This window comes from Chrysochloris asiatica, unplaced genomic scaffold, assembly GCF_000296735.1.
Source record: "Chrysochloris asiatica unplaced genomic scaffold, ChrAsi1.0 scaffold00054, whole genome shotgun sequence".
NCBI lineage: Eukaryota > Metazoa > Chordata > Mammalia > Afrosoricida > Chrysochloridae > Chrysochloris > Chrysochloris asiatica.
The window spans coordinates 11,727,596-11,755,169 of NW_006408572.1; the positions used below are offsets into that span (position 1 = coordinate 11,727,596).

The 27,574-nt window shown below is 43.1% G+C and overlaps 1 protein-coding gene across 1 annotated transcript; it reads right to left on the minus strand.

The window, feature by feature from the left end:
• DHRS7C (dehydrogenase/reductase (SDR family) member 7C) lies at positions 1–27,574 on the minus strand. The gene is made up of 6 exons (XM_006863422.1): positions 27,414–27,574; positions 17,063–17,175; positions 10,227–10,437; positions 5,019–5,111; positions 1,981–2,127; positions 1–261 (listed from the first exon to the last, which is right to left on the minus strand). The coding sequence occupies exons 1-6, from the start codon at positions 27,565–27,567 to the stop codon at positions 53–55; spliced, it is 927 nt and encodes a 308-aa protein (XP_006863484.1). The 5' UTR covers positions 27,568–27,574; the 3' UTR covers positions 1–52.

Below are 27,574 nucleotides of genomic sequence, written 5' to 3' on the forward strand. Positions count from 1 at the left end.
CCTTTCAGGAAAGCTTTTATTCCTCTCAGTTGACCCATTTGGGCCCCTGTAGTTAATTCTCCTCTGGAACACTGAGCTTCTCTTTGACCCCACAGGCCACCACAGCAAAGAAGAACTCAGGGAAGAAAGTGCGGATATACACGGCAGCCTTGGGGATGGGGTTGGCCATGAAGACTTCTTGCTTCTTGCGTCTTACAGTGCGCATCAACTCCTCGGCCACCTCTACGGGGTGCACCCCGTAGGTCAGCTTCCTGAAAAAGACTGAACACACCCCAAGATGGAGCGGGGAGGGGAGTGGTGTTATGGCCTCAATGGGGAACAAGCTGACCAGAACCCCCTGCAACCCAAGAGAAGGGGCATGCATGCAGTGCTCAGAGTTAGGTGGCTGGGGTTAGGCCAACTGACATTCATTGTCTTTGAGACACTGGGGAGACACTCAACCCCTCCGGGCACAGTTTCGTGTTCTGCTACCTTTCCAGGGTGATGAGGAGCAGTACAAGGCATATGAAAGAATTTAGGAAGAAAGGTGAATTAAGGCACTGCTACTTTAGCGTAGTGGTTAGGAATTGGGCTACGAACCGCAAGGTCAGCAGTTAGAAACTACCAGCTGTTCCGCTGGAGAAAAACAAGGCTTTCTGCTCCCATAAAGATTTACAGCTTTGGAAACCCTGTACAGGGTTGCTATGGGTCAGAACAGACTCGACGGCATGGCACTTAACAACAACAAATTTATAATTGTGTGGACTCCTGCTGTGGTGCTGTGGGCTAATGCATCAGACTGCAAAGTCATTTGAATTGCAAGGTCGGTGGTTCAAGTTCATCAGTTGCTCCTCAGAAACCCTATACAGGGTCACTATGGGTCGGAACCGACTCAACGGCACTTAACAATAATAACTTATAATTATAAGGAATTTTGGTAGCATAGTGGTTATGAGTTGGGCTGCTAATCTCAAGGTCAGCAGTTTGAAACTACCAGTGGTTCTGGGGGAAAAAGATGACGCTTTCTGCTCCTATAAAGATTTACTGCCTCAGAAACCCTATACAGGGTCACTGTGAGTCAGAACCAACTCCACAGCACATAACACCACCACTTATAATTGGCTGAAGTTGTGCTTGTCAAGAGGATCTTGGATACACTTGGTCTATTTGCTTTCTTGGTTCATCTTGGTTCCCCAGTGTAGACCGACAGCCTTGTTCAAGCTGCAGTGTCTTGGAATAGTCTAGAATCATGACAACAATGCTAAGGTACCTTCCTAGAACACTTACTTTATACTGGTTACTGTTCCAGATCTTTACAGTAGTAACTCTCTCGCCTGTTCTACTTGCGTTCACTTGCCTCTGACTCCCAGTGGCCCCATGTCAGAGAAAAACTGTGCTTCATAGGTTTTCAGTGGCTGATTCTTTAGGAAGTAGATCACCAGAACTTTCTTCCAAAGTGCCTCTGGATGAATTTGAACCACTGATTTTTTTTTCAGTACATTTATTGTTTATACCACTAAGGGCCACTCCCAACAACTCTTGAGAGGCAAGTGTTACCATTAATTCTCATTTTCTAGGGTGGAAACTGAGACATAGAATGATTAAGGGACTTGCCCACATTCAGTCATTTACAGCTTGGTTCCAGACTCCTATGCTCTACTCTGTTCTCTCTCCCAGAGAAAGAGAACAGGCAGGTTCTTAATAACCAAACCCTTGTTATGAACACAGAGAAGGGAGCCTCAGAGACAGGTAGTGACTTCACCAAGGTCACAGGGTGGAGGGACAGGGTTCAACCAAGCTTGGTTCATTGGCTTATATAGATTGGGGTTCTCTCTGCTTGGTGTCTCAGGATTAAAGGTGAGCTGTTAGCTGAGAACCAAATTCTCTCCACCCCTAGTCTCATGCTTCAAGAACTCTCTCCTGTGCCCATTGAAACCAGGCTGTTCCAGACGTCTCCCCACCCTGCCCCCGATGCCCTCCAGTTTCCCACTGGACTCTCACATTTCCAAATGGAGGTTTCCCAGTTTCCCTGCCCAGGATAAGACCGGATGAAAGTCGGGCTCACGGTGCTGACAACAACATCATATTCTTCCACTTCCGCCCGGAGGCAGTCGAAGAAGCCCAGCACAGCATGTTTGGAGGCAGCATCTGGAAGAGAGACCAGTCAGAAGTGGATGCAGGGCTGGCTCGGGCCGGGCTTCCCAGACAGATCCTTGGAGACAAGAGGGTCAGACAGGCTCATGTTCCTTCTCTCTGCTGCTCCCTTTACAGATAAGTAGAGCCTATAGTGTGAAGGGAAGAGGCAGAGCTGAGATTGAATCCAGTTTAGCCACCTGCCAGCTGTTTCACTTCTGCAGGGCTCAGTTTTCTTATCAGAAGCCAGACCTGACAACGGAAGAAGTGGACTTGGAGCAAGCCCAAGATGGTATCTCTTTAGTTTGGACATTTATATGGAGAACTCTGCACCAGTTAACCCCTTAATTGCAGCTAAATTAGACCATGACTGGTGGGGGTGGAGATAACCCTTAGTCTTCATGGCTGTTGTGTTTCAGAAATGCTCTGAGGAAATCCTCTGCCTCATACTGGTTGGTGAACAAAGGACCCACTGAGATGCCTACACTAATGTGTATCAGACCATCTCTGTCTGTGTCCCCAACCCCTGGATTCAAGCTGTTTGTTGAATGAATGAATGAAAGCATTGTTGCAGTTATTAAGTACTGTTGAGTCAGTTTCGACTCATACAGACCCTGTACAGGATTTCTTACAATGAGTGGCTGGTGAGTTTGAACTGCTGACCTTGAGGTTCAAACAGACCTTGCAGTCCAGTGGATTATCCTGCAGTGCCACACCATAGAGCAAAGAAAATGAAAAGTTATCCAGTTCCTGAAAATAGCATGTAACCTAACCTAACCTAACCCAACCTAACCCAACGCAAACCCAACCCAACCCAACCTAACATAACCTAACCCACTTCCATTGCATCAATTCCAACTCATAGCAACTCCATATAGAAGACAGCTACATCTTTCTCCCTCAGAGTGGCTGGTGGGTTTGAACCATTGACCTTATAGTTAGCCACCCAACACTTAACCCATGGTGCCACCAGGGCTCCTCAAAAAATAACATGAATGTGGAGTATAAGAGTAGAAGTGATATCAAATTTCACTTCTCTTCATGGCTAAATAGTCTTCCATTGTGTGGACACCACACACCACGTCTTTGATCCAGTCACCTCATTCACCTACTGATGACGAGTTAGATGATTTTCTATCTTTTGGAGACTGTGAACAGTGCTGCAGTGAACATTAATGTCAATGAGCTACGCATGCTCGAAATGTCGTAATGACAAATGTTTTGTGATATATGTGCTTACCGTAATTGCAAGAAAGGTAAATAAAAGTAGATGGAATAGTGGTGAGATTTATAAATGGGCTGTGAAAGGAAAATGAGGTATGTGATAAAGATGGCCTGGTAGGAATCAAACTCTGTTTCCCCTTTGTCCTGGGATCATGGGAGCTCTGCTAGCATCATAGAATAAGCACCACACTGCTAACCTCAAGGTTGGCAGTTCAAGCCCACCAGCTACTCCACAGGAGAAAGATTTACATTCTTGGAAACCCTATACAGGGTTGCTATGAGTTGGAACTGACTTGACGGCACCTAACAACAACGACCTGGCCCACAGGTAGATGGTACTTCCCAGCATCTCCTGCAGTGAGATGTCATGTGACTGAGCTCCTAGCAATAGTGTGTGAACAGAATTGACAGGTGCTCCTTTCTGTTATGATGCTTTAGACACTGGGCATGCCTCTTCCACATTCTCTTTCCTCTTTTGCCAGAACTCAGATGGAGCAGGGACTCCACTATGACCAAGAGAAAGGTGATGCCAAAGTGAAAACTTGGCATGATCCTGGGTCCCTGTAAGACCGTGTCCTGGACCATCACACTGACACTACTACATGCAGGAGAAATGCCCTTGTTCATTCTTACGTCACAATCTTACAGCACTGTGACTCAGGCTTAACCTAGCTAATGTCAATCAAAGAGGAAAAACCAACCACTATCAGAGGGACCTGCTCATCTTTCTGTCTTTCCTCTTTCCCTTCTACCCTCGGTTCCATCAATTACTGAGCTCCTATTTCGCTCATGGTGGTGTTGGCTCCAACACATGGAGACCTTGTATACAACAAGACCAAACGCTGCCCAGTCCTGTTGGTAAGCTCCACTCCATTGTCTCAGTCACTCTGTATTTTGAGTACCTTCCAAACCAGGGAGCTCAGCTTTCAACACCCTATCAAACAATGTTTGTCATGATCCATAGGCTTCTCACTGACTAATTCCTGGAAGGACTTTCTCAGGCTTTGCTTTCTACTCTGACTTAGCCTGGACGCTCTGCTGACACCTGTCCATCATGGGTGATCCTGCTGGTATTTGAAATACTTGTGGTTTAGCCTCCAGTATCACAGCAACACACAAGCCACCACAGTGTGACAAGCTGACAGATGGAATTGCAGGCAATAAAGATGTGTATAAGGTATGTTCCCACCCTCCTGGAATGTACCTCATGGAAGGTGAGACTGTGTCTACAATTCTTCCAAATGGGTCCCACATATACCTAGAACACATGCCTATAACACATGCACACCTAAAACACACACCTAGAAAACATGCCTAGAACTCATGCTTAGAACATACACCTAGAACATATACATAGAACACATGCTTAGAACACACATGCATACCTAGAACTCATGCCTAGAACACACACCTAGAACACATACCTAGCACACCTAGAAACACACACCTAGAACCCATGCTTAGAACACACATCTAGAATATATATGTAGAACACATGCTTAGAACACACATGCATACCTAGAACTCATGCCTAGAACACACACTTAGAACATATGCTCAGAACGCACACATACTTAGAACTCATGCCTAGAACACACACCTAGAATGCACTCTCTGGCAACCAGATAGCTAGCCCCAGACATCACATCTCTGAAGAAGACATCTTGGACATAGCAACTTACAAGCTGTACGGAACGGGATTCCAAATTTCCCTTGGACGTTATTCACTAACACAATTTGGCCAGTTCTCCGGGAGATCATGTTGGGCAGCAGAGCTGGAAAACACAGGGCAGTGAGTCACTGTTAAAAAACCTGAGACCATCTTGGGCAGTAATAAGTGGCCCCGATTCCCCCACTCACCACCCTGCCCCTCACATCACACACACATGGTTCTTCTTCCTTGGTAATTAGATTGTATCAGGGCTGAGCTAGAAAGGATCCGATGTCAGTTAGCCCAGTGTTTCCAAAGAATGGGCCAGGTTCAGTGGCCGGTGAATTGCTGAGTGATTGTAAATAACCCACCAATGAGGCATCGATCAGCACATTGTCAGTAGTGAGAAAGGAATTCCCTATTGAGTTCTTGTAAGGTGTCATGAAAAAGCCTCCTGATTCTATGTCTTTAACACCTCTTTTACATGTCACCTCTCTTGTAATTAAGAGAGGAGAGACCACAGCTTTGTGCCTTCTTAGGCTGTTTTTGGAGAGAATTTACTAAGTTTCATAAAAAGGTAGTGTGGCACTCTAGGATAACACTGGGCTGTGGACCCACAAGGTCAGCAGTTCACAAGCTGTGAGCCACAAGCTCCTGGGAAATCCTATACAGGGTCGCTATGAGTCGGAACCGACTTGACGGCACACAACAACACTAACAGTGTGAGAAGGTAGAAGGAACTGTGCTGAGGTTTGCTTTCAGGACGTCTTGTATTTGTTGAGAGCAAAAGGTTTTGCTTATTTTTAAATTTTTTAAGTCTGTATTTAAATTTAAAATATATATAAATGTGGTATACATTTTCTTCTACAATTATTTTAATTTAGAATGAGAACATCCAGGCAAGGATATTCAGCAAATAATAGTAGTGATGGGGATGATGTGGTAAAAGATGCTACACAAAAGGCTTGGCTTTCAGAACGGTTGAGTAAGCCCAGTCACTTCACACTGGAGATGGACAAACTGTGGCCCAGAGCTGGTGACTAGACTTGAGCCCCTCAGAAAGTTAGAGACTTAAAGAGGAACAGAAACCAGTTGGGGTCTTTTCTACTCCACTATTTGCATCTGTCATTTTGATGCCTGTGAGTAGCCCCCTCTGGGGTTGATGGGATGGCAGAGCTGTGCTGATCTGCTTGGCGTGGCCACAGGGAGGGACTGGGCTGAGGGAAACTTTGTCTCTGGAGCACAATTTTAGAGACTCTTGAATCATTGTTCTGCCCTCAGATACTTCTTCTCCTTCATCTGTCAGAGGACTCCAAATCCCATTATTAGAAGCTTCCAACCTGACACTTCTTTTAGTTGTAAAGGAGGTGACTCAGTTGTGCCGTCTCAGTTCTGGTCAAAACATCCCACTCCCATAATGCAGGTGGGTTTTTTTTTTCATGTGTACATTCACCCTTTAGAGGTTCTGTTATATATATATTTTTATCTTAAAAAATCTCTTTTTGGGAGGTTAAATATATATATTGTTGTTATTGTTGTGAAGTGCCATCGAGTTGGTTTTGACTTAGAGAGACCCTTTATAGGGTTTCAGAGGAGCATCTGGTGGGTTTTGAGCTGCCAACCTATTGGTTAGAAGTCCATCTGCCGCTGCGTTCTGTGATGTTACCCTCAGCACACTGTGTAACTGTCCCCATCATCCCTTTCCTTTTTGTCCTACTGTGTGGTGGCTTGTGTGTGGCTGTGAAGCTGGAAGCTATGTTACTGGTATTGCAAGTACCAGCAGGGTCACCCATGGTGGGCAGGTTCCAGCAGAGCTTCCAGACTAAGAAAGACTAGGAAAGGGACCTGGTGGTCTACTTATAAAGATGGACCATGGAAATCTTACTAATAACAGCAGAACATTAAGATAGTGTCAGAAGATGAGTCCCTCGGGTTGATGTTGTTATTAAGTGCCATCAAGTCAGTTCTGACTCATAGCAGCCCTGTATAGGGTTTCTGAAGAGTGACTGGTGGATTTGAACCACCAACCTTGCAGTAAGCAGTCCAGTGCCTACAGTATAACACCAGGACTCCTTAGGTTGATAGGCACTCAATATTATGACTGAGAAAGAGCTGCCTCCTCAAAGCACAGTTAACTTCAATGACATGAATAGAGAACAGCTTTGGGAACTTTCATTTGCTAAAATGGTACAGTTCAAAATGAGAAGAAACAGCTGCAATCATCCATTAAAAATCAGATCATAGAACTTACAAAGTATGAATTTAGGAAAACTGAAAGTTAGCAAAAGTGAAATTGAATGCATAAAGATCAATATCCTAGACATTAGTGATTTGAAATGGATTGGTATTGGTCATTTTCAATCAGATAATCATATTATCTACTATGCCAGGAAGACAAAATGAAGAGGAATGGCATCACATTCATCATCAACAAGAACATTTCAAGACCTATCCTGAAGTTCAACATGGTCAGTGATAGGGTAAGATCCATACGCTTATAATAAAACCCAGTTACAGTGACTATTATTCAAGTTTTTGCACCTCCCACTAATGACAAAGATGAAGAAATTGAAGTTTACCAAATTCTGTAGTCTGAAATTAATCAAACATGCAGCCAAGATATATTGGTAATTACTGGTGGTTGGACTGTGGAAGTTGGAAGCAAAGAAGGCTAGGTAGCTGGAAAATAAGACCTTGGTGACAGAAATGACACCAGAGATCACATGATAGAATTATGCAAATCAACAACATATTCATTTCAAATAACTTTTTCCAACAACATAAGTGGTGGTTATACATGAGGACCTGGCCAGATGGAATACACAGGAATCAAACTGACTACTTCTATGGAAAGAGCCATTGGAGAAGCTCCATATCACCATCAGTCTGAATAACGCAAAAGACTGTCAATTGCTCATGAAAATTCAAGTTGAAACTGAGGAGGGTAAAAATAAGTCCAGGAGAGCCAAAGCATGACCCAGATTTAGAAACCCTCTAAAGAATATTTGATGCATCCAACACGAATGACTAAAGACCAGATGAGTTGTGGAATGACATCAGGAACATCATACATGAAGAAAGCAAAATGTCAATAAAAAGACAAGAAAGAAAGAAAAGACCATAATGAACATCAGAAGAGACTCTGAAACTTGTTCTTGAACATAGAGTAGCTAAAGCAAATAGAAGAAATGATGACATCAAAGGGCAGCTCAAGAAGACAAAGTAAAGTATTATTCAGCATTTCTCAAGTTGAAAGAACTGAAGAAAAAATTCAGGCCTCAAGTTGCAGTATTGTGATAAGCACTGGACTGACAGGTTGCCAGTTCAACCAGTCGATCCTTGGAAACTCTATACAGGGTCATTATGAATTGGAACGGACTTGGTGGCACTTAACAAAAACTTCAAGGGCAAAATATTGAACATCGTGTTCTTGTTAAGTACCATGGTGTTGGTTCTGACTCATAGCGACTCTGTATAGGGTTTCCGAGGAGCAGCTGGTGAGTTTGACCTGCCAACCTTGCAGCTTAAACGACCTTGCAGTCCAGTGCACTATCCTACAGTGCTACTCCCAGAGTGTAGGAAGCATGAAAAGAAGATGAAAGGAATACACAGAGTGACTGTACTGATAAGAACTTGTTGATCAAGCTGGGCAGTGAATAAAGAAGACCAGACAAGAATTGACACCTTTGAGTTATGGTGTTGGCAAAGACTAATGAATATACCAGAAGAACAAATAAATCTGTCTTGGAAGAAGGACCGCCAGAATGATGCTTAGAAGTCAGGGTTGTTGTTGTTATGTGCCGTGGAGTCGGTTCCGACTTATAGTGACCCTGTACAGGGTTTCCGAGGCTGTAAATCTTTACGGGAGCAGAAAGCCTCCTCTTTCTCCCACGGAACAGCTGGTAGTTTAGAACTGCTGACCCTGAGGTTCCAGCCCGATTGGTAACCACTACGCTACCAGAGCTCCTTAGAAGTCAGGGTGGTGAAACTTTATCTCCTGTACTTTGGATATGTTATCAGGAGGAACTTGTCCCTGGAGAAGGACATCATGCTCTGGAAAGTAGGAGGTCAGCAAAAAAGAGGAAGTCCCTCAGTGAGATGAATGGACACGGTAGTCTCAACAAGAGGCGCAAACACAGCAACAATTCTGAGAGTGGCCTAGCACTGGGCAGTTTTTTCTTCTGTTGTATACAAAGGGTTGGAACTGACCAGACAGAGCCTAACAACAAAAAAGGGATTCTGTCTCGATAAATGATTATTTTTCTAGTTGTTGTTGTGTTAAGTACTGTGAAGTCGGGTCTGACTCATAGTGACCCTGCACAGGGTTTCCGAGGCTGTAAATCTTTACAGGAGCAGAAAGCCTCATCTTTCTCCCGTGGAACAGCTGGTAGTTCCGCACTGCTGACCTTGAGGTTAGCAGCCCGATCCATAACCACTATGCTAGTAGGGGACTTCCATTCCTGATTCAATTTCATAATCATCTTCTATCTCATTCTCCCAGGCTTCAGCTCACCATTTGAACTGGACTGTGAGTGTTCTCCACCTAGCTGGCTCATTGTTGTTGTTGTTAAGTGCTGTCGAGTCGATTCTGACCCATAGTGACCCTGTATAGGGTTGTTTCCAAGGAGCAGCTGGTGAGTTTGAACCTTGCAGTTCAAACGACTTTGCAGTCTGACGCATTAACCCATAGCGCCACACCAGGACTCCTGGATGTCTTATAGAAACTACCATATTGCTGTTTCAAGAGATACATTCTCCTGACTTCCCTTTTTCTGCAAAGAAGTTGACAATACTGGGTATCTCAAAGTTGGAAGATAAACCATTTTTCTTCTCCAATGAAGATAGAATCTCTATCTTTGCCCATCAGGTTAGAGGACTAACTCTCCTCCCTGGTTAGGAGCAGATCAAGTGAAAGGTTGATATGTCAAAGCATATGTTGAGGACAAAGATAGTCCAATAATGTTAAATGGGATGGGAAGGGGACCTATGGATATGAGTAAGCAGAGAAGGGAAGTTGTAAAAAGAGGAAGTTGGATTATACCAGTAAGATACTTTCAAATTGTCCTTTCTTTCATCATCATACACAGTCAGAACACTGAAAGCGTTCATCAAGTAAATAGGAAGTTTTTCATGAGGAGGAGGCTAGGAGAGTCCATCTGGAAGTGGATGCCCATCGGGCTAAGTAACAGAGCCCTCCCTACCAGTCCAGAAACCCACTAGAAGGTCAAACTCACGAGACCTTTGGTCAGTGTAATGGGCCCAAAGTAATTGGCATCCATGATCTTTTTGTCGAGCTCCAGAGAAATCCTATGGGCAGGTGCCTTCAACTTCATGCTGGCATTGTTGATGAGGATGTCTACACAGCCGTAGCAGTCCAGGACCTCCTTGGCCACATCCTGGACACAGCTGATGTCTGAGAGGTCCAAGAGGATCAGCTTTGGGGTAAAAGTCTGGTGAACCAATGAGAGAATCAAGTCACTTGTAGAAGTACCTTCTTCACATCAATCTCAGGTCCCTCAATTTAACAGCCACCCCTTCTGAAATTCAAAACTCGTAGAACAACTCCTAAAAATATGTTGAGAGAGAAGCAGAAATTAGTCTGGAGTGTGGACAAGGGAGATTCATGGATAGGCCATTTTTTAGGACCAGGACAACAACCACAACACAAATTCCAAATGTGAGTATACAGGAATAAGTCTAAACTTTGGCCAGGGTGCCTGAACTGATGAATCCAAATGTATGTGTACCAAACTGCACATCAGTCCCCTTCGGAGACTGCGCACTTATCCCGGGGTGACGTCATTAAGACATTCCTGAGCTTCCTTTTGGAAATTACCTTCCCAAAAGACTTACAAGCCACAAGCAAATCCATCACAGGGTCAAAGAGAGAAATTGGTAGCTGATATCTTGCTTTGATTTGAGGGCTTTCTTACTCACAGGAACAGTCACTTTTAAAGAACCCTGACCAAAATTTCCATCAGTAACTTTCCCTTTCTCTCATCAGAACAATGCCAATCCTTTCTTTCCTGCTGGAAGCCAGGTTTGCTCAATTTGAATTTCAAAATAATTGGCTGGGTGGAGGAGCAGAGACTAGCTTGTGAATTTATATCCCTGGATTTTTCAGTAAAATGGGGAGGTCAGGGTTCAGTTAAGATTAGTCAATATCTGACCTTCTATATTTCTCCCAACTCTTCTCTTTATATGTCCCATTATACTGAGCTTCTTAGAACCATTTGTGTTTTCGACAATTAAAATGATCTCTACATATGCATATACAATAACTGCTCAGAATAAACCCTATGCTCAAATTTTGGGGAGTTTTGATTATTTTTAGCATCAGTCATTTTTAATAATTTGCCTAATGTAGTAATTTGACTAAAGTAATCATTTGCCTAGTGCAAATGATGTATTACATTAGGCAAATCTGTTGCAAAAGACCTCTCAAGTATTAACGAGCACCTCCAGGAGAGCAAGATGGTGGAGCAGGCTGACACACTGAGCAGACCGTCTGTAACAAAGACACAGGAGACCCAGTGAAATAGATACAGATGGTGATCTTGGAACCCTGAGCTTCAGAGGATAAGGCAGAGAGGTGGATTGACTAATGACTGGAATAGGAAGCAGAAAGGAGCAGTGAAAGAGAAGAAAACTGGACAGACTAGGCTGGCCTGGAGCTGGGGAGCCAACTTGAGTTTTTGAGAGCTGTTGTCAATACAGTGACCTGCAGCCTCGAGGTGTGACTGGAGGGTGTTGGTAAGTGGCACCCCTCCTGTGCAGACTCTCCTTGTGCCTGGTGTTGGGTGCTGGGAGTGCCATTCTGCTTCTGCAGGTATATGAAGTCACCCTGAACTACGCTGCACAAACAGCAAACAGAGAACTGTGTTCACACTTCCAGTCTCTCTCCCATCCACCAGGAGACAGGTGGTGAGTGTCTGAGAACACACCAATATACAGTCACAATTAAATATAACTACACCACCACCCAATGTCTGGGAGAAATCAGACAGCTTACACAAAGAAACAAGACAGAATGTCTCAATTGACCAAAATACAGAGCCAGAAAATATAATAGCATAACTAGCATCTGAAATACTGTATAAGGAATTTAAAAGAATGATACTTAAGTACCTCCAACAGATTGATAAACACCTCAAGGAAAGCAAGGAGAACACAGAAAAAAAGTTAGAAAATTCAGGAAAATACTACAAAAACAAACTGACAAAATAAATGAAAAATTGGGAACCAGCAATTGGAAAGCTGGAAGATTAATACTAAGACTTCAGAAATAGATGATACATTGAAAGAGTGAAGAAATAGAATTGAATCAAGGGAAAGACAAATTACTAAGCTTGAAGACAAATAAAAAAAAAACAATCAGAAAAAAAGATTTTAAAAATTCATAGAAAGCCTAAGACATATATGGAACACTATTAAAAGGAATAACTTAGGTGTAATTGGAATTCCAGAGCAGGAAAAGAGAAACGAAAAAAAAAAAAAAAAAGAAAGAGAAAAAAAATTGTCCAAGAGTTGTTGGAAGAAAGCTTCCCTAACATCATGAAAGATAAGAAGACAGAAGATAGATAGCCAGTCAAGAAGTTGAACAAACTCCAAACAGGATAACCCCAAAAGAAAAACACCAAGACATATATAAAAACAAGCTTCTCAAAACCAAAGACAAGCAAAGAATCCTGAAGACAGCTCAGGAAAAATGAAAAGTTACCTACAAAGAAGAATTAATAAGACTAAGCTCTGATTTTTTAGCAGAAACCATGCAGACAAGAAGACAATGGGATGACATCTATAAAACTCTGAAAGAAAACAATTGCCAACCAAGAATCATATATCCAGCAAAATTGTCCATAAAATATGACTGCAAAATTAGGACATTTCCAAATAAATAGAAGTTAAAATCATTTGTAAAACCACACTGATGACCTTACAAAAAATACTGATGGGAGCCCATTGGACAGAACACCACCAACAGCAGACCACAACCTAAGACTAATTTACATGATAATATCACCCAGAACTCAACCCAAATATAGATGTATTAAAAGTAGAACAAATCTACAAGACTGAAAATAAGGTACCAGAGATACCAGTTTGAAACAACAACAACAAAAAAAACCCTCATAAATTAAAAAGAGGGAATAATGTAGTTACAGAACTTCCAAATAAAGACAAAAATTAAGTACATTTCAAGGAAAAATATCAAATAAAAATAATCCTAACTGTAACCCAAAACTAGACCCTAAACCAAGCCTTACTCCTAGTTGTCATTGTTATTAGTGACCCTATATCTGAGGACAGTCACTACGTCTGAGGAGCAGCTGGTGGGTCTGAAGTACTGACCTTGGGGTTTGCAGGAGAGACTCATCGTATGTTGTTGTTATATGCCGTGGAGTCGGTTCCAACTCATGGCGACCCTGTACAGGGTTTCTGAGGCTGTAAATCTTTACGGGAGCAGAATGCCTCATCTTTCTCCCACAGAACAGCTGGTAGTTTTATAACTGCTGTCCCTGAGGTTAGCAGCCCGATTCGTAACCACTATGTATAGCCTTAGCCAAACCCCTGCCCTTAACACTAACCCTACTCCTAACCACAAACCCTAACATTAAACTGTCCTAGACCTACCCTAGACCTAGTCATATTCCTAACCCTAACTCCTTATTGCTAGCCCCCTCAAATAAAGAGGATACATCAGTATGTAAATAGTAAAATAAAGATTATGAGAGTGAGAGAGAAATTAAACAGGAGGACAAAGTATTATTATATACACATGCGACGACAAAGGGAGAAAGACAGATTGATTTATTAGTGTAAGACAGTAAAATGGTGGTGCAGATGGTGGTAGTGTGCCGTGGAGTCAGTTCTGACTCATAGCGAACCTGCATAGGGTTTCCGAGGCTGTAAATCTTTATGGGAGCAGAAAGCCTCATCTTTCTTCTGCAGAACTGCTGGTAGTTTCAAACTGCTGACATTGAGATTAGCAGCCTGACTCTGCTTCAGATAGAGGATTAGTAATGAGATATGTAGGTAGGTTGAGATAGATAGGTAGTAAGTAGGTAGGTAGGTAGGTAAGTGGTAGGGTGTATGTAGGTAGGGAGATAGATAATAGGTAGGTAGATAGGTAGTGGGTGTTTGTAGGTAGATAGGAAGGTAGGTAGACAGACAAAAAGATAGAGACAGACAGAAGCTAGTTACAAATAGAAATGAAAAGAGAAGAAAGTAAAGTTCAAAGAGAGTAAAAAAAAAAAAAAATGGAGAGGGGCAAACAGAGTAAGAGATTGAATGGGGAGTGAGGAAAGAGAGAAGGGAAGTTTGGGGGCAGGAGGAGAACCAGGAGAGAAAGGGGAAGAGAGAGGGAGCAGGGAGGAGGAAGGGAAGGAAGTCAGGAAAACAGCTAGGGAGCCAGGCAGGAGAGAAAACCTAAAGGATGATAGAGCTGGAGAGCAAACTAGAAAGAGATAAAGAGAAGAAAGAAGGGATGGCGACAGATGAGTAAAGAGTAAAAATAAGAAAATAAACACAGAGAATATGAGTTAGAGAATATGGAAAAGGAGGAGCTGGAAAGAAAAAGAGAGTATTAAAGAGTAAAGATAGCAGTTTGAGGACTAACGTGGGTTTGATGCAAGCGCTGCTATTTTCAGTGTTCTCATATGTGTGTGGCAGTGTGCAATGGATGAGTAAGACTGTAAAAGACTCCATGCATTTGAATTATGGTGAATAGTGAAGAATATTGAAAATTCCATGGATTGCCAGAACAACAAACAAATCTGCCATGGAAGTACAGCCAGAATGTTCTTAGAATCGAGGTGGTGTGGTCAGGAGGGACGATTCCCTGGGGAAAGACATCATCTTAGCAAAGTGGAGGGGCATCAGAAATGTGGAAGACAATCCAACAAGACGGACTGACACAGCGGCTGCACCAATGGGCTGAAAAGTAACAATTGTGAGGCTGACACAGGATTGGGCAGTGTTTGGTTCTATTGTGCACAGTGTCGCTATGAGTCAGAACCGACTAGATGGCACCTAACAAAAATTCATAGCCACATTTTGTTTTTGATCAAAATCATGCTCTCAGCATGATTGTGTGTTCTGCCCTAGACACTCTTTGCAAGACTCTCATGTTCTATTGGGGGAGACAGGTGCAAGAAATGATTATGTATGTGATAAATGTAACCCCAGTGTTTGATAGTGGGGTCCTGGTGTGGCACTGTAGGACCAGCACTGGACTGCAAACCACAGGTTGGCAGTTCAAACCCACCAGCTGCTCCTTAGAAACCCTGGAAAGGGTTGCTATGAGTTGGAACCGACTCAGTGGCACTTAACAACAAGAAGTGTTTGATAAATAGCCTTGAAAGGAGGATCAGATTGGTTTGGGAAACACAGGTTCTTTTTGGAGATACACAATATACTAAGGGACTTCTAAAGGTTCATGAGAAAATGGAATTAAAAGGGAATGGCATTTTACCAAGAACTCTTTGAGCCCTCCTTGCATATTGTTGTTATGTGCCATGGAGTCGGTTCTGACTCATAGTGACCCTGTACAGGGTTTCCAACGCTGTAAATCTTTACAGGAGCAGAAAGCCTCATCTCTCTCCCGCAGAACAGCTGGTAGTTTCGAACTGCTGACCCTGAGGTTCGCAGCCCAATTCGTAACCACTACGCTACCAGAGCTCCTAGCATATCAAAAGCTCTGAAAAGTCTGGCAGTACAGAAACCAGATAAGTTTGGTTTACCTCAGAATTTTCCACAAATTCACTGTACAACTTTGTTTTTACCCAATGTCTAACAACATCCCAAGAAACACATCGTAGAGAACGCTGTATTGTCCTATTTAATCAATCTTTATCAAATACCAGACTTAGCCCAGAATTACTTTGGTTATTTGCAATAAAGGATCTCTGGTGGCACAGTGGGTTAAGCATAAGGTTGCAGTTGGGTTCAAACCCAACAGTCATTCCATGGGAGAGATAAAGACAGTCTACTTCCGTAAAGATTTACCATCTCAGAAATCCTATGGAGCACTTTCATTCTGTCCTATAGGGTTGAACTTCTGGTGTGGTGCTGTGGCTCAGCACGGGACTGCAAACCACAAGGTTGGCAGTTCAAACCCACCAGCTGCTCCTCAGAACCCTTGTTTTTCCTTAATTCCTAAGGAGAGCTCTGAAGCTAGTTCCCCAAACGTGGTCCAGAAAAGTTCTGAAAACTGAAATGACATTGAAATGTGTGTTTCCCTTCTGAGTGACTGTTTGGAAGAGGGGCAGCATTTACTTAACTTCTTTATAAGAGATATCATCTGAGCCTTTATTAAAATAAAGAAACACACACGTAGCCATAAGTATTAATAATAACCCATACTTAGGACATTTTAAAGAGCCTTGGTGGCATAGTTGGTTATGGGTTAGTCTGCTAACTGAAAAGTTAGGGGTTCAAACCCAATAGCTGCTGTGAGGGGGGAAATGAGACTGTCAGCTTCTGTAAAGATATACGATTCTATTCTGTCTTACAGGGTCATTATGAGTTGGAATCGATTTAATGGTAGTGGGTTTATGGGTTTATGACATTCCTTAGGAGTTCCTGGGAGACATAAAAAGTTTAAGCATTCAGCTACTAACTAAAAAAGCTAGTTGTTCAAATCCACCCAGAGACACCTAGGAAGAAAGACCTGGTGATCTCCTTCTGAAAAATCAGCTGTTGGAAATCCTATGACGCACAGTTCTGCTCTGACACACACGAAGCTGCCATGAGTTGGAACTGACTGGGTGACACTGGGTGTTCTGGTTTAATGTTATTCTTTATTTGCTGGATCCTCATTGAATCTGACTTAACTAGAATGGGGTGTGTGTTATGCATAGAGAACACATTTTTTGGCATCGTGAGTGGTCAAAATGAATAGACCTCTTGTGCCTGGCAACCATGCCTGTGTCAAGACCAGAGAGACTGTTGCCTGGCATTCCCCAAAGCAAACACCCAAGTTCACCCCACTAAAGGAATCCATTTGTGCAGATCACTGCCCCTTACCAATCAATGGGTGCCCAGGGTTACCCAAACCAGTGCTGGGGACCTTACCTTGCTGGGGTCAGCTGTGCTGAGCAAGGCATCATAAAGATTCTCCAGCCTCTCCCAGTTCTTCGCACACAGCACCAGCCTCGCACCGCCCACATGGAACACGCGTGCGCATTCTGTGGAGAAGAAGACAAGAGGGCAGGGGCGCGGTGTGGACGGAGCCACTTGTTGTGAGCCCCACCTCTTACAAGTTCAAGCGTCTTAGCAGTCCTTACATTCAATCCCCCCTCCCGAGGCTGGACTTTTTTCTAGCTTCTAGCCCCAGCTTCCTGTGATGAGGTGCTCACACTGGGTGAAACAGCCCTTCTGTGCCTGGGAGGCTCTGATTATGAAAACATTTTTCCTTATACCAGACGGAATGGCCCTGCCCGCCTAGTCCTCCAAGACCACGACAGTGCTAAAGTGCCAGACTGCAAAGCCGTTTGAACTGCCAGGTCGGCGGTTCAAGCTCACCGACTGCTCCTCAGAAACCCTATACGCTATGGGTCGGAATCGACTCGACAGCACTTCAGAACAACAAATGCACTGGAAACAGCTACTGTGTCTTTTCAGACTCAATGTTACCAATTTCTTCCATTTGTCCTGCGTGTCTAATTTTGCTCTGAATGAATTCCTGACACATCCAACATTCCTACCCACCTACCCACTGCTGTGGAGTTGATTCTGACTCCCAGCAACCCTATAGGATAGCATAGAACTGCCTCATAGGGTTTCCAAGCCTGTAAATCTTTACCGAAGCAGACTGCCTCATCTTTCTCCCATGGAGTGGCTGGTGGATTCAAACCATTGGCTTTTTGGTTAACAGCCAGGGCTCCTTCACCCAACATAGGACTTTCTAAACTGGACAATGGCTGATAGACACACCATTGCCGCTATTAATTACCATTGAGTCAGCCCCAGCCCGTAGCGATCCCATGTACAACAGAACGAAATATTATTTAGGTTTGTGCCATTTTCATCATCATTAGTATGATTGAGCCCAGAGTTGTGGCAACTGTGTATTTTGAAAAACTTCCAATGTAAGACCTCATCTTCCCGCACTATATTGGCTGATATTCTATGGTAATCCATAAAGCTTTCAACACGCCAGCTACCATATAACACAACTTTCTAGATGGGTGGTTTTTAATATTAATAACGCCCGAAGAATCCACTACCAGCTCGTCCATTCCAACTCATAGTGACCCTCTATAGGGTTTCTGGAAGCAGCTAGCTCTGTATGATAATCACTGCACTGCAAACCACAAGGTTCGTGGTTCAAGTCCACCAACCACTCCATGGGAGACAGATAAGGCTTTCTGCTCCCACAGAGATTTACAGTCTCGGAAACCCTACACAGGGTCGCCATGAGTCACAACCGACTTGAGGGTACTTAACGACAATAACAACATAGGGTTTCTGAGTTGTAAATCTTTATGGGAGCAGAAAGTCTTATTTTTCTCCCTCAGAGCAGCTGATGGGTTTGAACCACTGACCTTGTGATTTGCAGTGCAGCGCCACCAGGGATCCTTCAATATTACTAACAGTGATACAAACATTTTGAGAGTTTGCTTGTTCTGGGAACTATTGAAAGATCTATTCTTATATTTGTTGTTGTTCTTGTTGAGTGGGGTCAAATTGGTTCCAACTCAGCAACCCTGTATAAAGTTTCCAAGGAGTGGCTGGTGGGTTTGAACCGCTGACCTTGAGGTTAGTAGTCCAGTACTTATCCAACAGCGCCACACCTACATTATTAGCATCTTTAATTCTCATAGTAACCTGATGAAGGAGTAGCTTAGGTCAGGTAGTGGAGTAGAGCCTGAGACAAGGAGTCAGTAAAGTAGGGTTGATTGAAACAGTGCTCTTCTGACACTGGGTGATGGAAGCAGGACAGGGCAGAGGAAGGTGCCGGTCAAGGGTGTGGTCTTAGGTAAAAATCTAGCATTGGCTTGAGCCAAAGAAGGCTGTGATGGTTGAATTTATATGGTGACTCGCTAGGCTATGATTCCTAGCAGTTTGGCCAAACACTAATCTAGTTGCCGTTCTTAATGTAATCTATCGTAGTCAATCAATCCGTTGAAAAGGAAATTTATTAGTGTCTTCTGCCTCCAGACTATAAATAGATCGTTTGGCAGAACTCTTTGGCTCTTTGCTCTGCACGCTTCTTGTCACTGACTTAAGTATCTTGAGACTTAAGCCTGCAACGTCTCCAACCTGTCACCTGACCTATAGCTTTTGAACTTGACAGTCCCCCACAATCATATCTACTAATCTCTCTCTGTTTCTCTAGAAAAGTCTGAGACAAGTGCTCAGAAGTATAAACAGAACTGGAGAGCTGTCCCAACTTGAGGCAACCTGTGTGTTGTCAAGTTGATTTGAACTCAAAGCAACCCTAGAAAGCATAGTAGAATGGCCCCATAAGGTGTCCCAGGACATTATATTTACAGGAACAGCCCACCATGTCTTTTCTCCTGCCGCTGGTGGGTTTGAACCACTGACCTTTAGATTAGCAACTGAGTTCCTTCCTTGAGACAAGAGGGCCAGCCTTTTTGTATACCTGTCTGTCAGTCTCAGGGAGGGTGGAGAAGGTGTGTTACTCCTGGGTCAGGTAACAGCCACAGATGTACAGAGTTTGGATCCAACAGCCAAATTTCTGGGGATGGAGCATCTGAGAACTATTAGCAACCACCATTCATAATACCTGGCCTATATGGACTGTTGGTCAAGTAGAAGGATCTAGAGAGGTACTAACAATGCTTAGCTACAGAGGGTTCCTATTGGACCCAGACTGACTGGGGATGCCAGAGGTTAGCTCAGCAGCACAGAGTGCCCTCTGGAGGTTGGGCACCATGAATGCAATGGGACCAGTTGACAGGACAGTTGGTTGGAGTTTGGTAAGTGAAACTGGAGAGAGAGCGATTGAGACGCTGCGCTGTGTAATCTAAGCTTGATGGGGACAGGAGCAAAAGTAGAAGGAATGAAGAAGGAAAAAAAAAAAAAAAAGTAGAGGTCTGAAGACAGGTGTGGAGAGTGTTAACAGAGAACTAGAGGGAGGAAAGTTGTGGCTGGTTCTACTGACTGAGGGAAACTTGAATCAAGAAGCCACTGGCTTAGAAATACCTGAGTTGTTAGGACCATCATGAATGGAAAATTGATCTAGATATGGGTGCTTATTGAGAAAGGGGCTGTCCATGATGATTTTGGATGACAAAATCCAGCAAAGATGTCATTTCATCTCCAAGTTAATTGGATGCCATAAATCAAGATCCCAAAAGGTTTTGGAAAGAAATAGACAGATCCTAAACTTTATTCAGAGTAACTTAAAACCTTTCTCTGAAATGACACAGATGCAAGAGAAGCAAAGAGCACTTAAAACAGAGTGTTAATGGTTTGAGTATAGATAGAAACGCTGATCAAAACAGACTCAAGTATCAATAAGAATCTGGAACATGACAAAGTTAGTGTGCTGAATCAGTGGGGAAAGGCCATGTTATTTTTAAAGAGGTAGGTGGGTTACTGGATAAATATTGGTTGCTGTTGTGAAGTGCTGTCGAGTTGATTCCGACCCATAGTGACCCTGTGTAGGGTTTCCAAGGAGCAGCTGGCGAGCTTGAACCACCGACCTTGCAGTTCAAATGGCTTTGCAGTCTGGCGCATTAACCCACAGCACCACACTGGGACTCCAGATAAATATTTGGGAGGAGCAAAAAGCTAGACACGTTACAACAAAATGTCTGAAGTAGTTCAATGTAAAAATTGAACCACGCAAGAACTAGAAGACAGTAGTGATGATGATACAGACTGGTGTTGGGGAAAGATCTTGTAAGCACGGCACTGAAAGAAGAAATCATAAGATAAATGATTTCTAGTTTTATCCTTAAAATATCTTCCTTAAGGCAAAAAACATAAATACGAGTTTGTGGAAAAATGGAATGACTAGATAATGGAATTTTTCCATAAACTTTTTAAAGCCCACTCATATAATTTAAAAGGAGAAACGTATTTATAGTCCCCCTGTAAGACAACAAAAAAAGCAACAGACCAGTTCATGACCCCGTGTGTATCAGAGTAGACTGTACTCAATAGGATTTTCAATGACTGATTTTTTTGAAGTAGATCTCCAGGTCTTTCTTCCAAGGCACCTGGGTGGATTCGAAATGTGTACCTTACAGTTAGCAGCCAAGTGCGTTAATCATTTGCAAAACTCCACATGTCAGAAAAAAGTTATTTGATAAGCAAAGAACACTTACTAATCAGTTGCTGTTGTTAAGTCCCAGTGAATCGGCTCTGACTCATAGCAACCCTGTATAGGGTTTCCAAGAAGCAGCTGGTGAATTTAACCACCGACCTTGTGCTTCAAACCGACTTGTGGCCCAGTGCTTATCCTATAGCACCACACCAGGACTCCTTACTAATCAATTATTGTTGTTGTTAAGTGCTGCTGAGTTGTCTCCAACTCACAGTGACCCTGTATAGGGTTTCCAAGGAGCAGCTGGTAAACTGGAACCACTGACCTTGCAGTCCAGTGCATTAACCCACAGCGCCATACGGGGGATAAATAGACTCACGAAAGAAATTGTCTAAGGATAAGAGTAAACAATTCATAAGAGTACAAAGATCTAGCACACAGAAGATAAAATTTCAATAATAATAATAAAGAAATGCAAATCAGACCATAACACTGGTTTTGAATGATCAATGAATTAAAGGTAAATTTGGTAATACTCAGTCTTGGCAAGATGATGAGAAAAGGGGCTGTTTATTACATTCGCTGCTAGTGGCAGGGTAGAGCACTAGAATTTTTTGGAAGAAGAATTTGGCAGTGACCTTAAAACTAACTGAGAACTTTAACCCTGTGGTTTTATTTATGGACATTTATTCTAAGTAGATAATTAGGAGTGTCTTCAAAGACATACTTAGAATATTGTTTATCTTGGTGCCATTTATAACAATAAAAAGTTGAAGATGGCGATAGATGTTGAATATAATAGGAGATTGGTTAAGTAAATGATCTAGACGTGGGATATTTTCTATGTCCTTAAGAATGCTGTTGGAGAAGTGGACCTTCTGACAAGGCAGAAGTTCATAGTATGGTAAGTTTCAATAAAGGATTTAAAATAGCATGTCTAATACATTGGCATAGCACTTGACATTATGTGTATAATAAATTATTAGTGCCAACGTTTAAGTGTTAGTAACCAACAGGCCCACTGCTTGGCAATCTCCCACTTCTGAGAAAGGGCTGTGCTGGGGTTTATCACTGTCCACCTGTCCTCTCCCTCCATCGTATGGTGATGAGGGGCATGCATTTGCAAGCTGAGCACTGGGTGGTTGTGGGGCCTGTGGCCAGGAAGCAGAACAAACCTCTCACAAAGAGAGTCAGAAGAGCTCCTGCCAGTCGATTTCTCGTCTTCTTGACTGACACCCAAGTGGGACAAGGAGGCTGGAGCCTAGGGTACAATAAACCCAGAGTCTGCACTCCCAAATTTCTGCTGAAGTCAGGATGAATGCCCCGTTGTTCTTGTTTTTATTTCGGTACCAGCTCAGCATTCATCTGCGTCAAGCATGTGGGCACGAGGCTTTTCCTCGTTCACCTTAAACCTTTTATATTTCACCAAATTTAAAATGCTTCCTGATTTCAGAGATGGTATTATGAAAAAGGACCCTGATATGCCACCGTAGGATAAGCACTGGACTGCTAACTGCAAGGTCAGAGGTTCAAACACACCAGTCACTCCTTGGAGACCCTATATGGGGTCACTATGAGTAGGAACCAACTCGATGGCACTTAGTAACAACGGCAACATTATGAAAAAGAGCCGCTTATAGGGATTGTAAGATGCCAGTAACTGTAAGACAATCATTCTAGAAATGTGTAAAGGGATAAAACTGTGCATGTTGGAAGTGATGAAACCCAGGCAGGGCTGGGATTGGTCTAGTTCAAGGACCCATGGGTAAGTGGTTTGGTTGTCATTCTTGTGGTGGTGGTGGTTATGTGCCGTGGAGTGGGTTCCGACTCATAGCGACCCTGTACAGGGTTTCCAAGGCTGTAAATCTTTACAGGAGCAGAAAGCCTCATCTTTCTCCCGTGGAACAGCTGGTAGTTTTGAACTGCTGACCTTGAGATTCGCAGCCCAATTTGTAACCACTACACTACCCATTTAAACTGTAGCTTACAGACCCATTCTGGAAAAACAAGCAAAGCAGAATAAAGAAAGTTCAAATATTTAGAAGTAACTTGAGTAGATGGGTATGGTTGGCCTTGAATAAATGCCTAGTCTGAGCCTTCTGCTGACCACAGTGATGTCAGGGCCTAGTTACTTCCATTTCTGAGGTACAAGAACACAGTGAATAGCAAGAGTGCTGCAGACACAGTGAATAGATAAGATGAGCAATTCTCAATTAGCTACCTTGTGTGGACTCAAGGTGGGCATTAAATATCTCAATCTTTATCTATTTGACTTAGTAGACAGCTCAGCTCTGGACTCTTTGCCACTATTCAGTGCTGTCCACTGAGTTCTGTCTGGTTCCATGGGTCCAGGGCATGCTGTGACCTGTACTTGTTTGTTTGTTTTTTCCTTGCCTTGGACATCAGGATCCTTTTTCATCTACTCAAGTTACTTCTAAATATTTGGACTTTCTTTCTTCTGCTTTGCTTGGCTTTCCAGAGTGGGTATGCAAGTTACAGTTTAAACAACAACAGAAATACAAATAGTATTTATATTTGCTGCAACAGGGATCAGGCCATAGTCTTCTGATAATGTCATTTTGCTTCTAAGATCTATTTCTTGCTTCCTCATTTGTTCAATGTGTGTCTATTACTTAGTATAATTTTTAAAAAATAATAATAACAAACTATTCAATTATGTATCTATTTCTCAGTGAGGTCAGTGGTAATTCAGTGATAGAGTTCTCAGTTTCCATGCAGGAGACCAAAGTTTGATTCCCAGGCAATGCACCTCATTCAGATTTCTATGATGCTAAGAAGGTTTCAGAGGATCTTCCAGAAAAAGATGGATTAGAAGTAAAGGCCTGATGATCTACTTTTGAAAATCAGCCAATGAAAACTCTATTGGTCACAATGATCCAATCTGCAGCCAATCACGGGGATGGTACAAGACTGGGCAGCATTTCATTGTGTTGTGCAGGGGCTGGCTTAATGGACATTAATAACAATAATCCATCCCCTTTGAGTTATGGTGTTGGAGGAGAATATTGAAAGTGCCATTGGCTGCCAAAAGAACCAATAGATTCATTTTGGAAGAAGTGTAGCCAGAGTGCTTCTTAGAGGCCAAGATGGCCAAACTTCATCTCTCATTCTTTGGACAAATTGTCAGGAGGGACTAGTCGCTGGAGAAGGATATCATGTTTGGTAAGGTGGAGGGTCAGAGAAAAAGAGGACACCCCAACGAGATGGATTGGCCAAGTGGCAGCATCGATGGACTCAAATGTGGCAACAGTAGTGAGGTTGGCCCAAGATCAGGCCCTGTTTCGTTCTTCTATGCATAAAGTCGCTATGGGTTGGTACCAACTTGATGGCCCCTAACAACAAAAACAACATCTCTCAGCAATAGATAGGAATCCTGGTGCGACCCTGTAGGATAAAGCACTGGACCGTAAGCTCGGTTGAACCACAAGGTCAGCAATTTAAACCCACCAGCTGCTCTTCAGAAACCGTATACAGGGTCGCTATGAGTCGGAACTGACTTGATGACACTTAACAACAACAACACCTATAGATCAAACATTGAGATAGATGTTGTGGATACCAGGTGAGCAAAACATAGGCTCCATCATCAAGGAGCTTGTGTTTAGTGGACCAAATGAGAAACACACCTAATGCAGGCCAGTGTTGAGAATTATGTATGCATGGAGCTATGGGGCCAAGAAGACAATCCAAGGGGAAGGAGCAATTAAGGTGGCAGGGAAGACTGCATATTAATGACCATCTCCAAACCCAAAACCTAAACCCATTGCTATTGAATTGATTCCCACTCAGGGTGACCCCATGTATTATAGATTAGAACTCTTCCATAGAGTTTTCTTGGCTGGAATCTTTATGGAAGAAGATTACCAGGGCTCTCTTCTGCTAGGTGGGTTTGAACCAACAATTAGACTAATACAAGAGCACAAACTGTTTACACTACCCAGGGATCCATTGAAGATCATATCAGGAGCCACGTGTTGACAACTTGGGCTGATGCTAAGTGAATGTTGTTCTATTCGGAAAGCAAGGTTTTCCCAAAGACTTTGACTGTGGATGCCTGTAGGTAAACATCTTGTTCAGGGCAAACACTAGCCCCAATTTCTGGTTAACAAACATGTGTGCAATAGCTTCCTCCGTAGACTTTTGAGTTTGTGTCCCTGCAAGCTTTTGAGTATTGATTCTAAAGATGACACATGTCCTGTGGGAATTTCTTCTGGGATCCATTTAGGGGCTACATGGAGAACTTAGTCTATCTGCCGTATGCTTTGTCTCTCAGATAGCGGGTTAATCCAAGTTGACCACCTACTGAAAGCTGACTCATTCTCAAAACATGCATTGGAAATACCCAAAAGAGTGACTCTCAGACTCTGAGACTGGTTCCTAGACAGGATGTTACAAACATTTACACAGTGTCAGTACCATAAGATGAAGAGCTCAGAACCCCAGAGGGACTCTTCAAAAAGGACTAGATTCAGTAAATGCTTGTTGAATGATTCGATGAATGTTTGGATGGATGGTGTTCTATCAGCCAAGGTGCCCTTTTCCTGATAATGTTGCAAGATAAGTCTGTGAGTTGAGGGTAATAAATGTCCTTATATGTTTAAGATTTTGACCCTTTAATTCCAAACAAAGGAGTGCAAGCCCTTGTATTATATACAGTGTGAGATGTCTTGTTTTATTTTTAATCAAACATAGAACAGTGTTCTGGGTTATCTAGAGAACCCAAACCAGTGAAGCTTACATATGTATCTATAAAGAAAGGTCTATATCAAGGGAATTGCTCACACAGTTGTAGAGGTGGGCTATTCCCATGTCTATGGGTCAGATGAACTAAGATCAGTAGGTCAGACAACAAACGAGCAGGTCAGATGGCCAGCTGCTGCTGACTCCCAGGATCAGTAGACAACAGAACAGGCCACTGGCTCAAGTCCAAAGAATTGGAGGTCGGATGATGAGTCACACGCAGCAACCAGACCCAGCAGAAAGCAAGTAGGCTTTGCCTGAGTATCCAATTGACTGGAAGCAGGCTCACTGACTACTCACAGCAGAACTCTTCATGGAGGATTACTGTCTTAACTGCCAAACCACTGAGTATCCCCATCCAGTTAGGTTATCAGAAAACCTTAATTATTACAGATGGGTTCTATGTTTGATTAAAAATAAAACAAGACCTCTCACACTATATAATACAAGGGGTGGCAGTCCTTGGTTTGGAATGAAAGTCTCAAAATCTTAAACATGTAAGGACATTTATTACCCTCATCTCACATTACCTTGCCACATTATCAGGAAAATGGCACCTTGGCCGATAAAGCAGAGGGTCAGCAGAAAGTGAGAGACACCCTCAATGAGATGGATTGGTACAATACCCACAACAATGAACTCAAACACATCGGTGAGTGTGAAGATACGGCAGGACTCTGCAACACTTTGTTCTGTTATCCATAAGGTCGTCAAGAGTTGGAGCCAGATCCATGACAACTGACTAACACTAGCTAACTAACAACAGCTGTGTCTCACAGATGCCATCAGTGGTATGAATAGGGTAACATGGCATTAATATGGCAATATGGAATCACCCACATGGGACACAGTTGGGAACAGTAGGTTGCATGGCACATTGAATTGTCCATGGTCTTCTTCATCACTGTCATCATTGCTAACATCTGAATGGTGCCTATTACAACACCAGGCACTAAGTGCCTTGAATTCATTTGTTCTTGGCAACAACATTCTGAGTTAGAGATCACTGTTATCCTCACCTTACATATGAGTGAACCAAGACAGAGAAGTCAAATAGCACGTCCAAGTCACCCAGTTTGTAAATGCTGAATCCCAGAATTAAACCCAGCCTCCAAATCAAAGCTTGCAACTAGGAAGTTGCCCCAGCAAAGTTATATGCTTCCAGATTTCTGCAAGTCCCACGAAGGCAGATCACATCTGCAGACCACCTTTGGCCATTCAGCAGTGCGTTTGCAATTCTAGTCCTTTCATGTATTACGTTACAAAGCTACCATCATCCAAAGAAAGGGGACTTGCCGGTTAATGACAGGCACTAGAAGGGAACATAGTGTTGCTTGACCTCCCATCCAGCAGGTATGGGCCACCCTGCCACCTCTTGGTCCCTCGGGACAGATGTGGGTGCACATGGAAGAGAGGTCGACTTACCTTTGCCCACTTCTGAGATGGCATCAGTGATGACGACCACCTTGTTCTGCACGGCTGACTTGGACCACAGCCGGGACACCTCTTGATAAATGAAGAGGAGGCCACTGATTCCCAGGAGCAGCAGGGGCAGCATCAATACTGTCATGATGCCCATCTTGTTC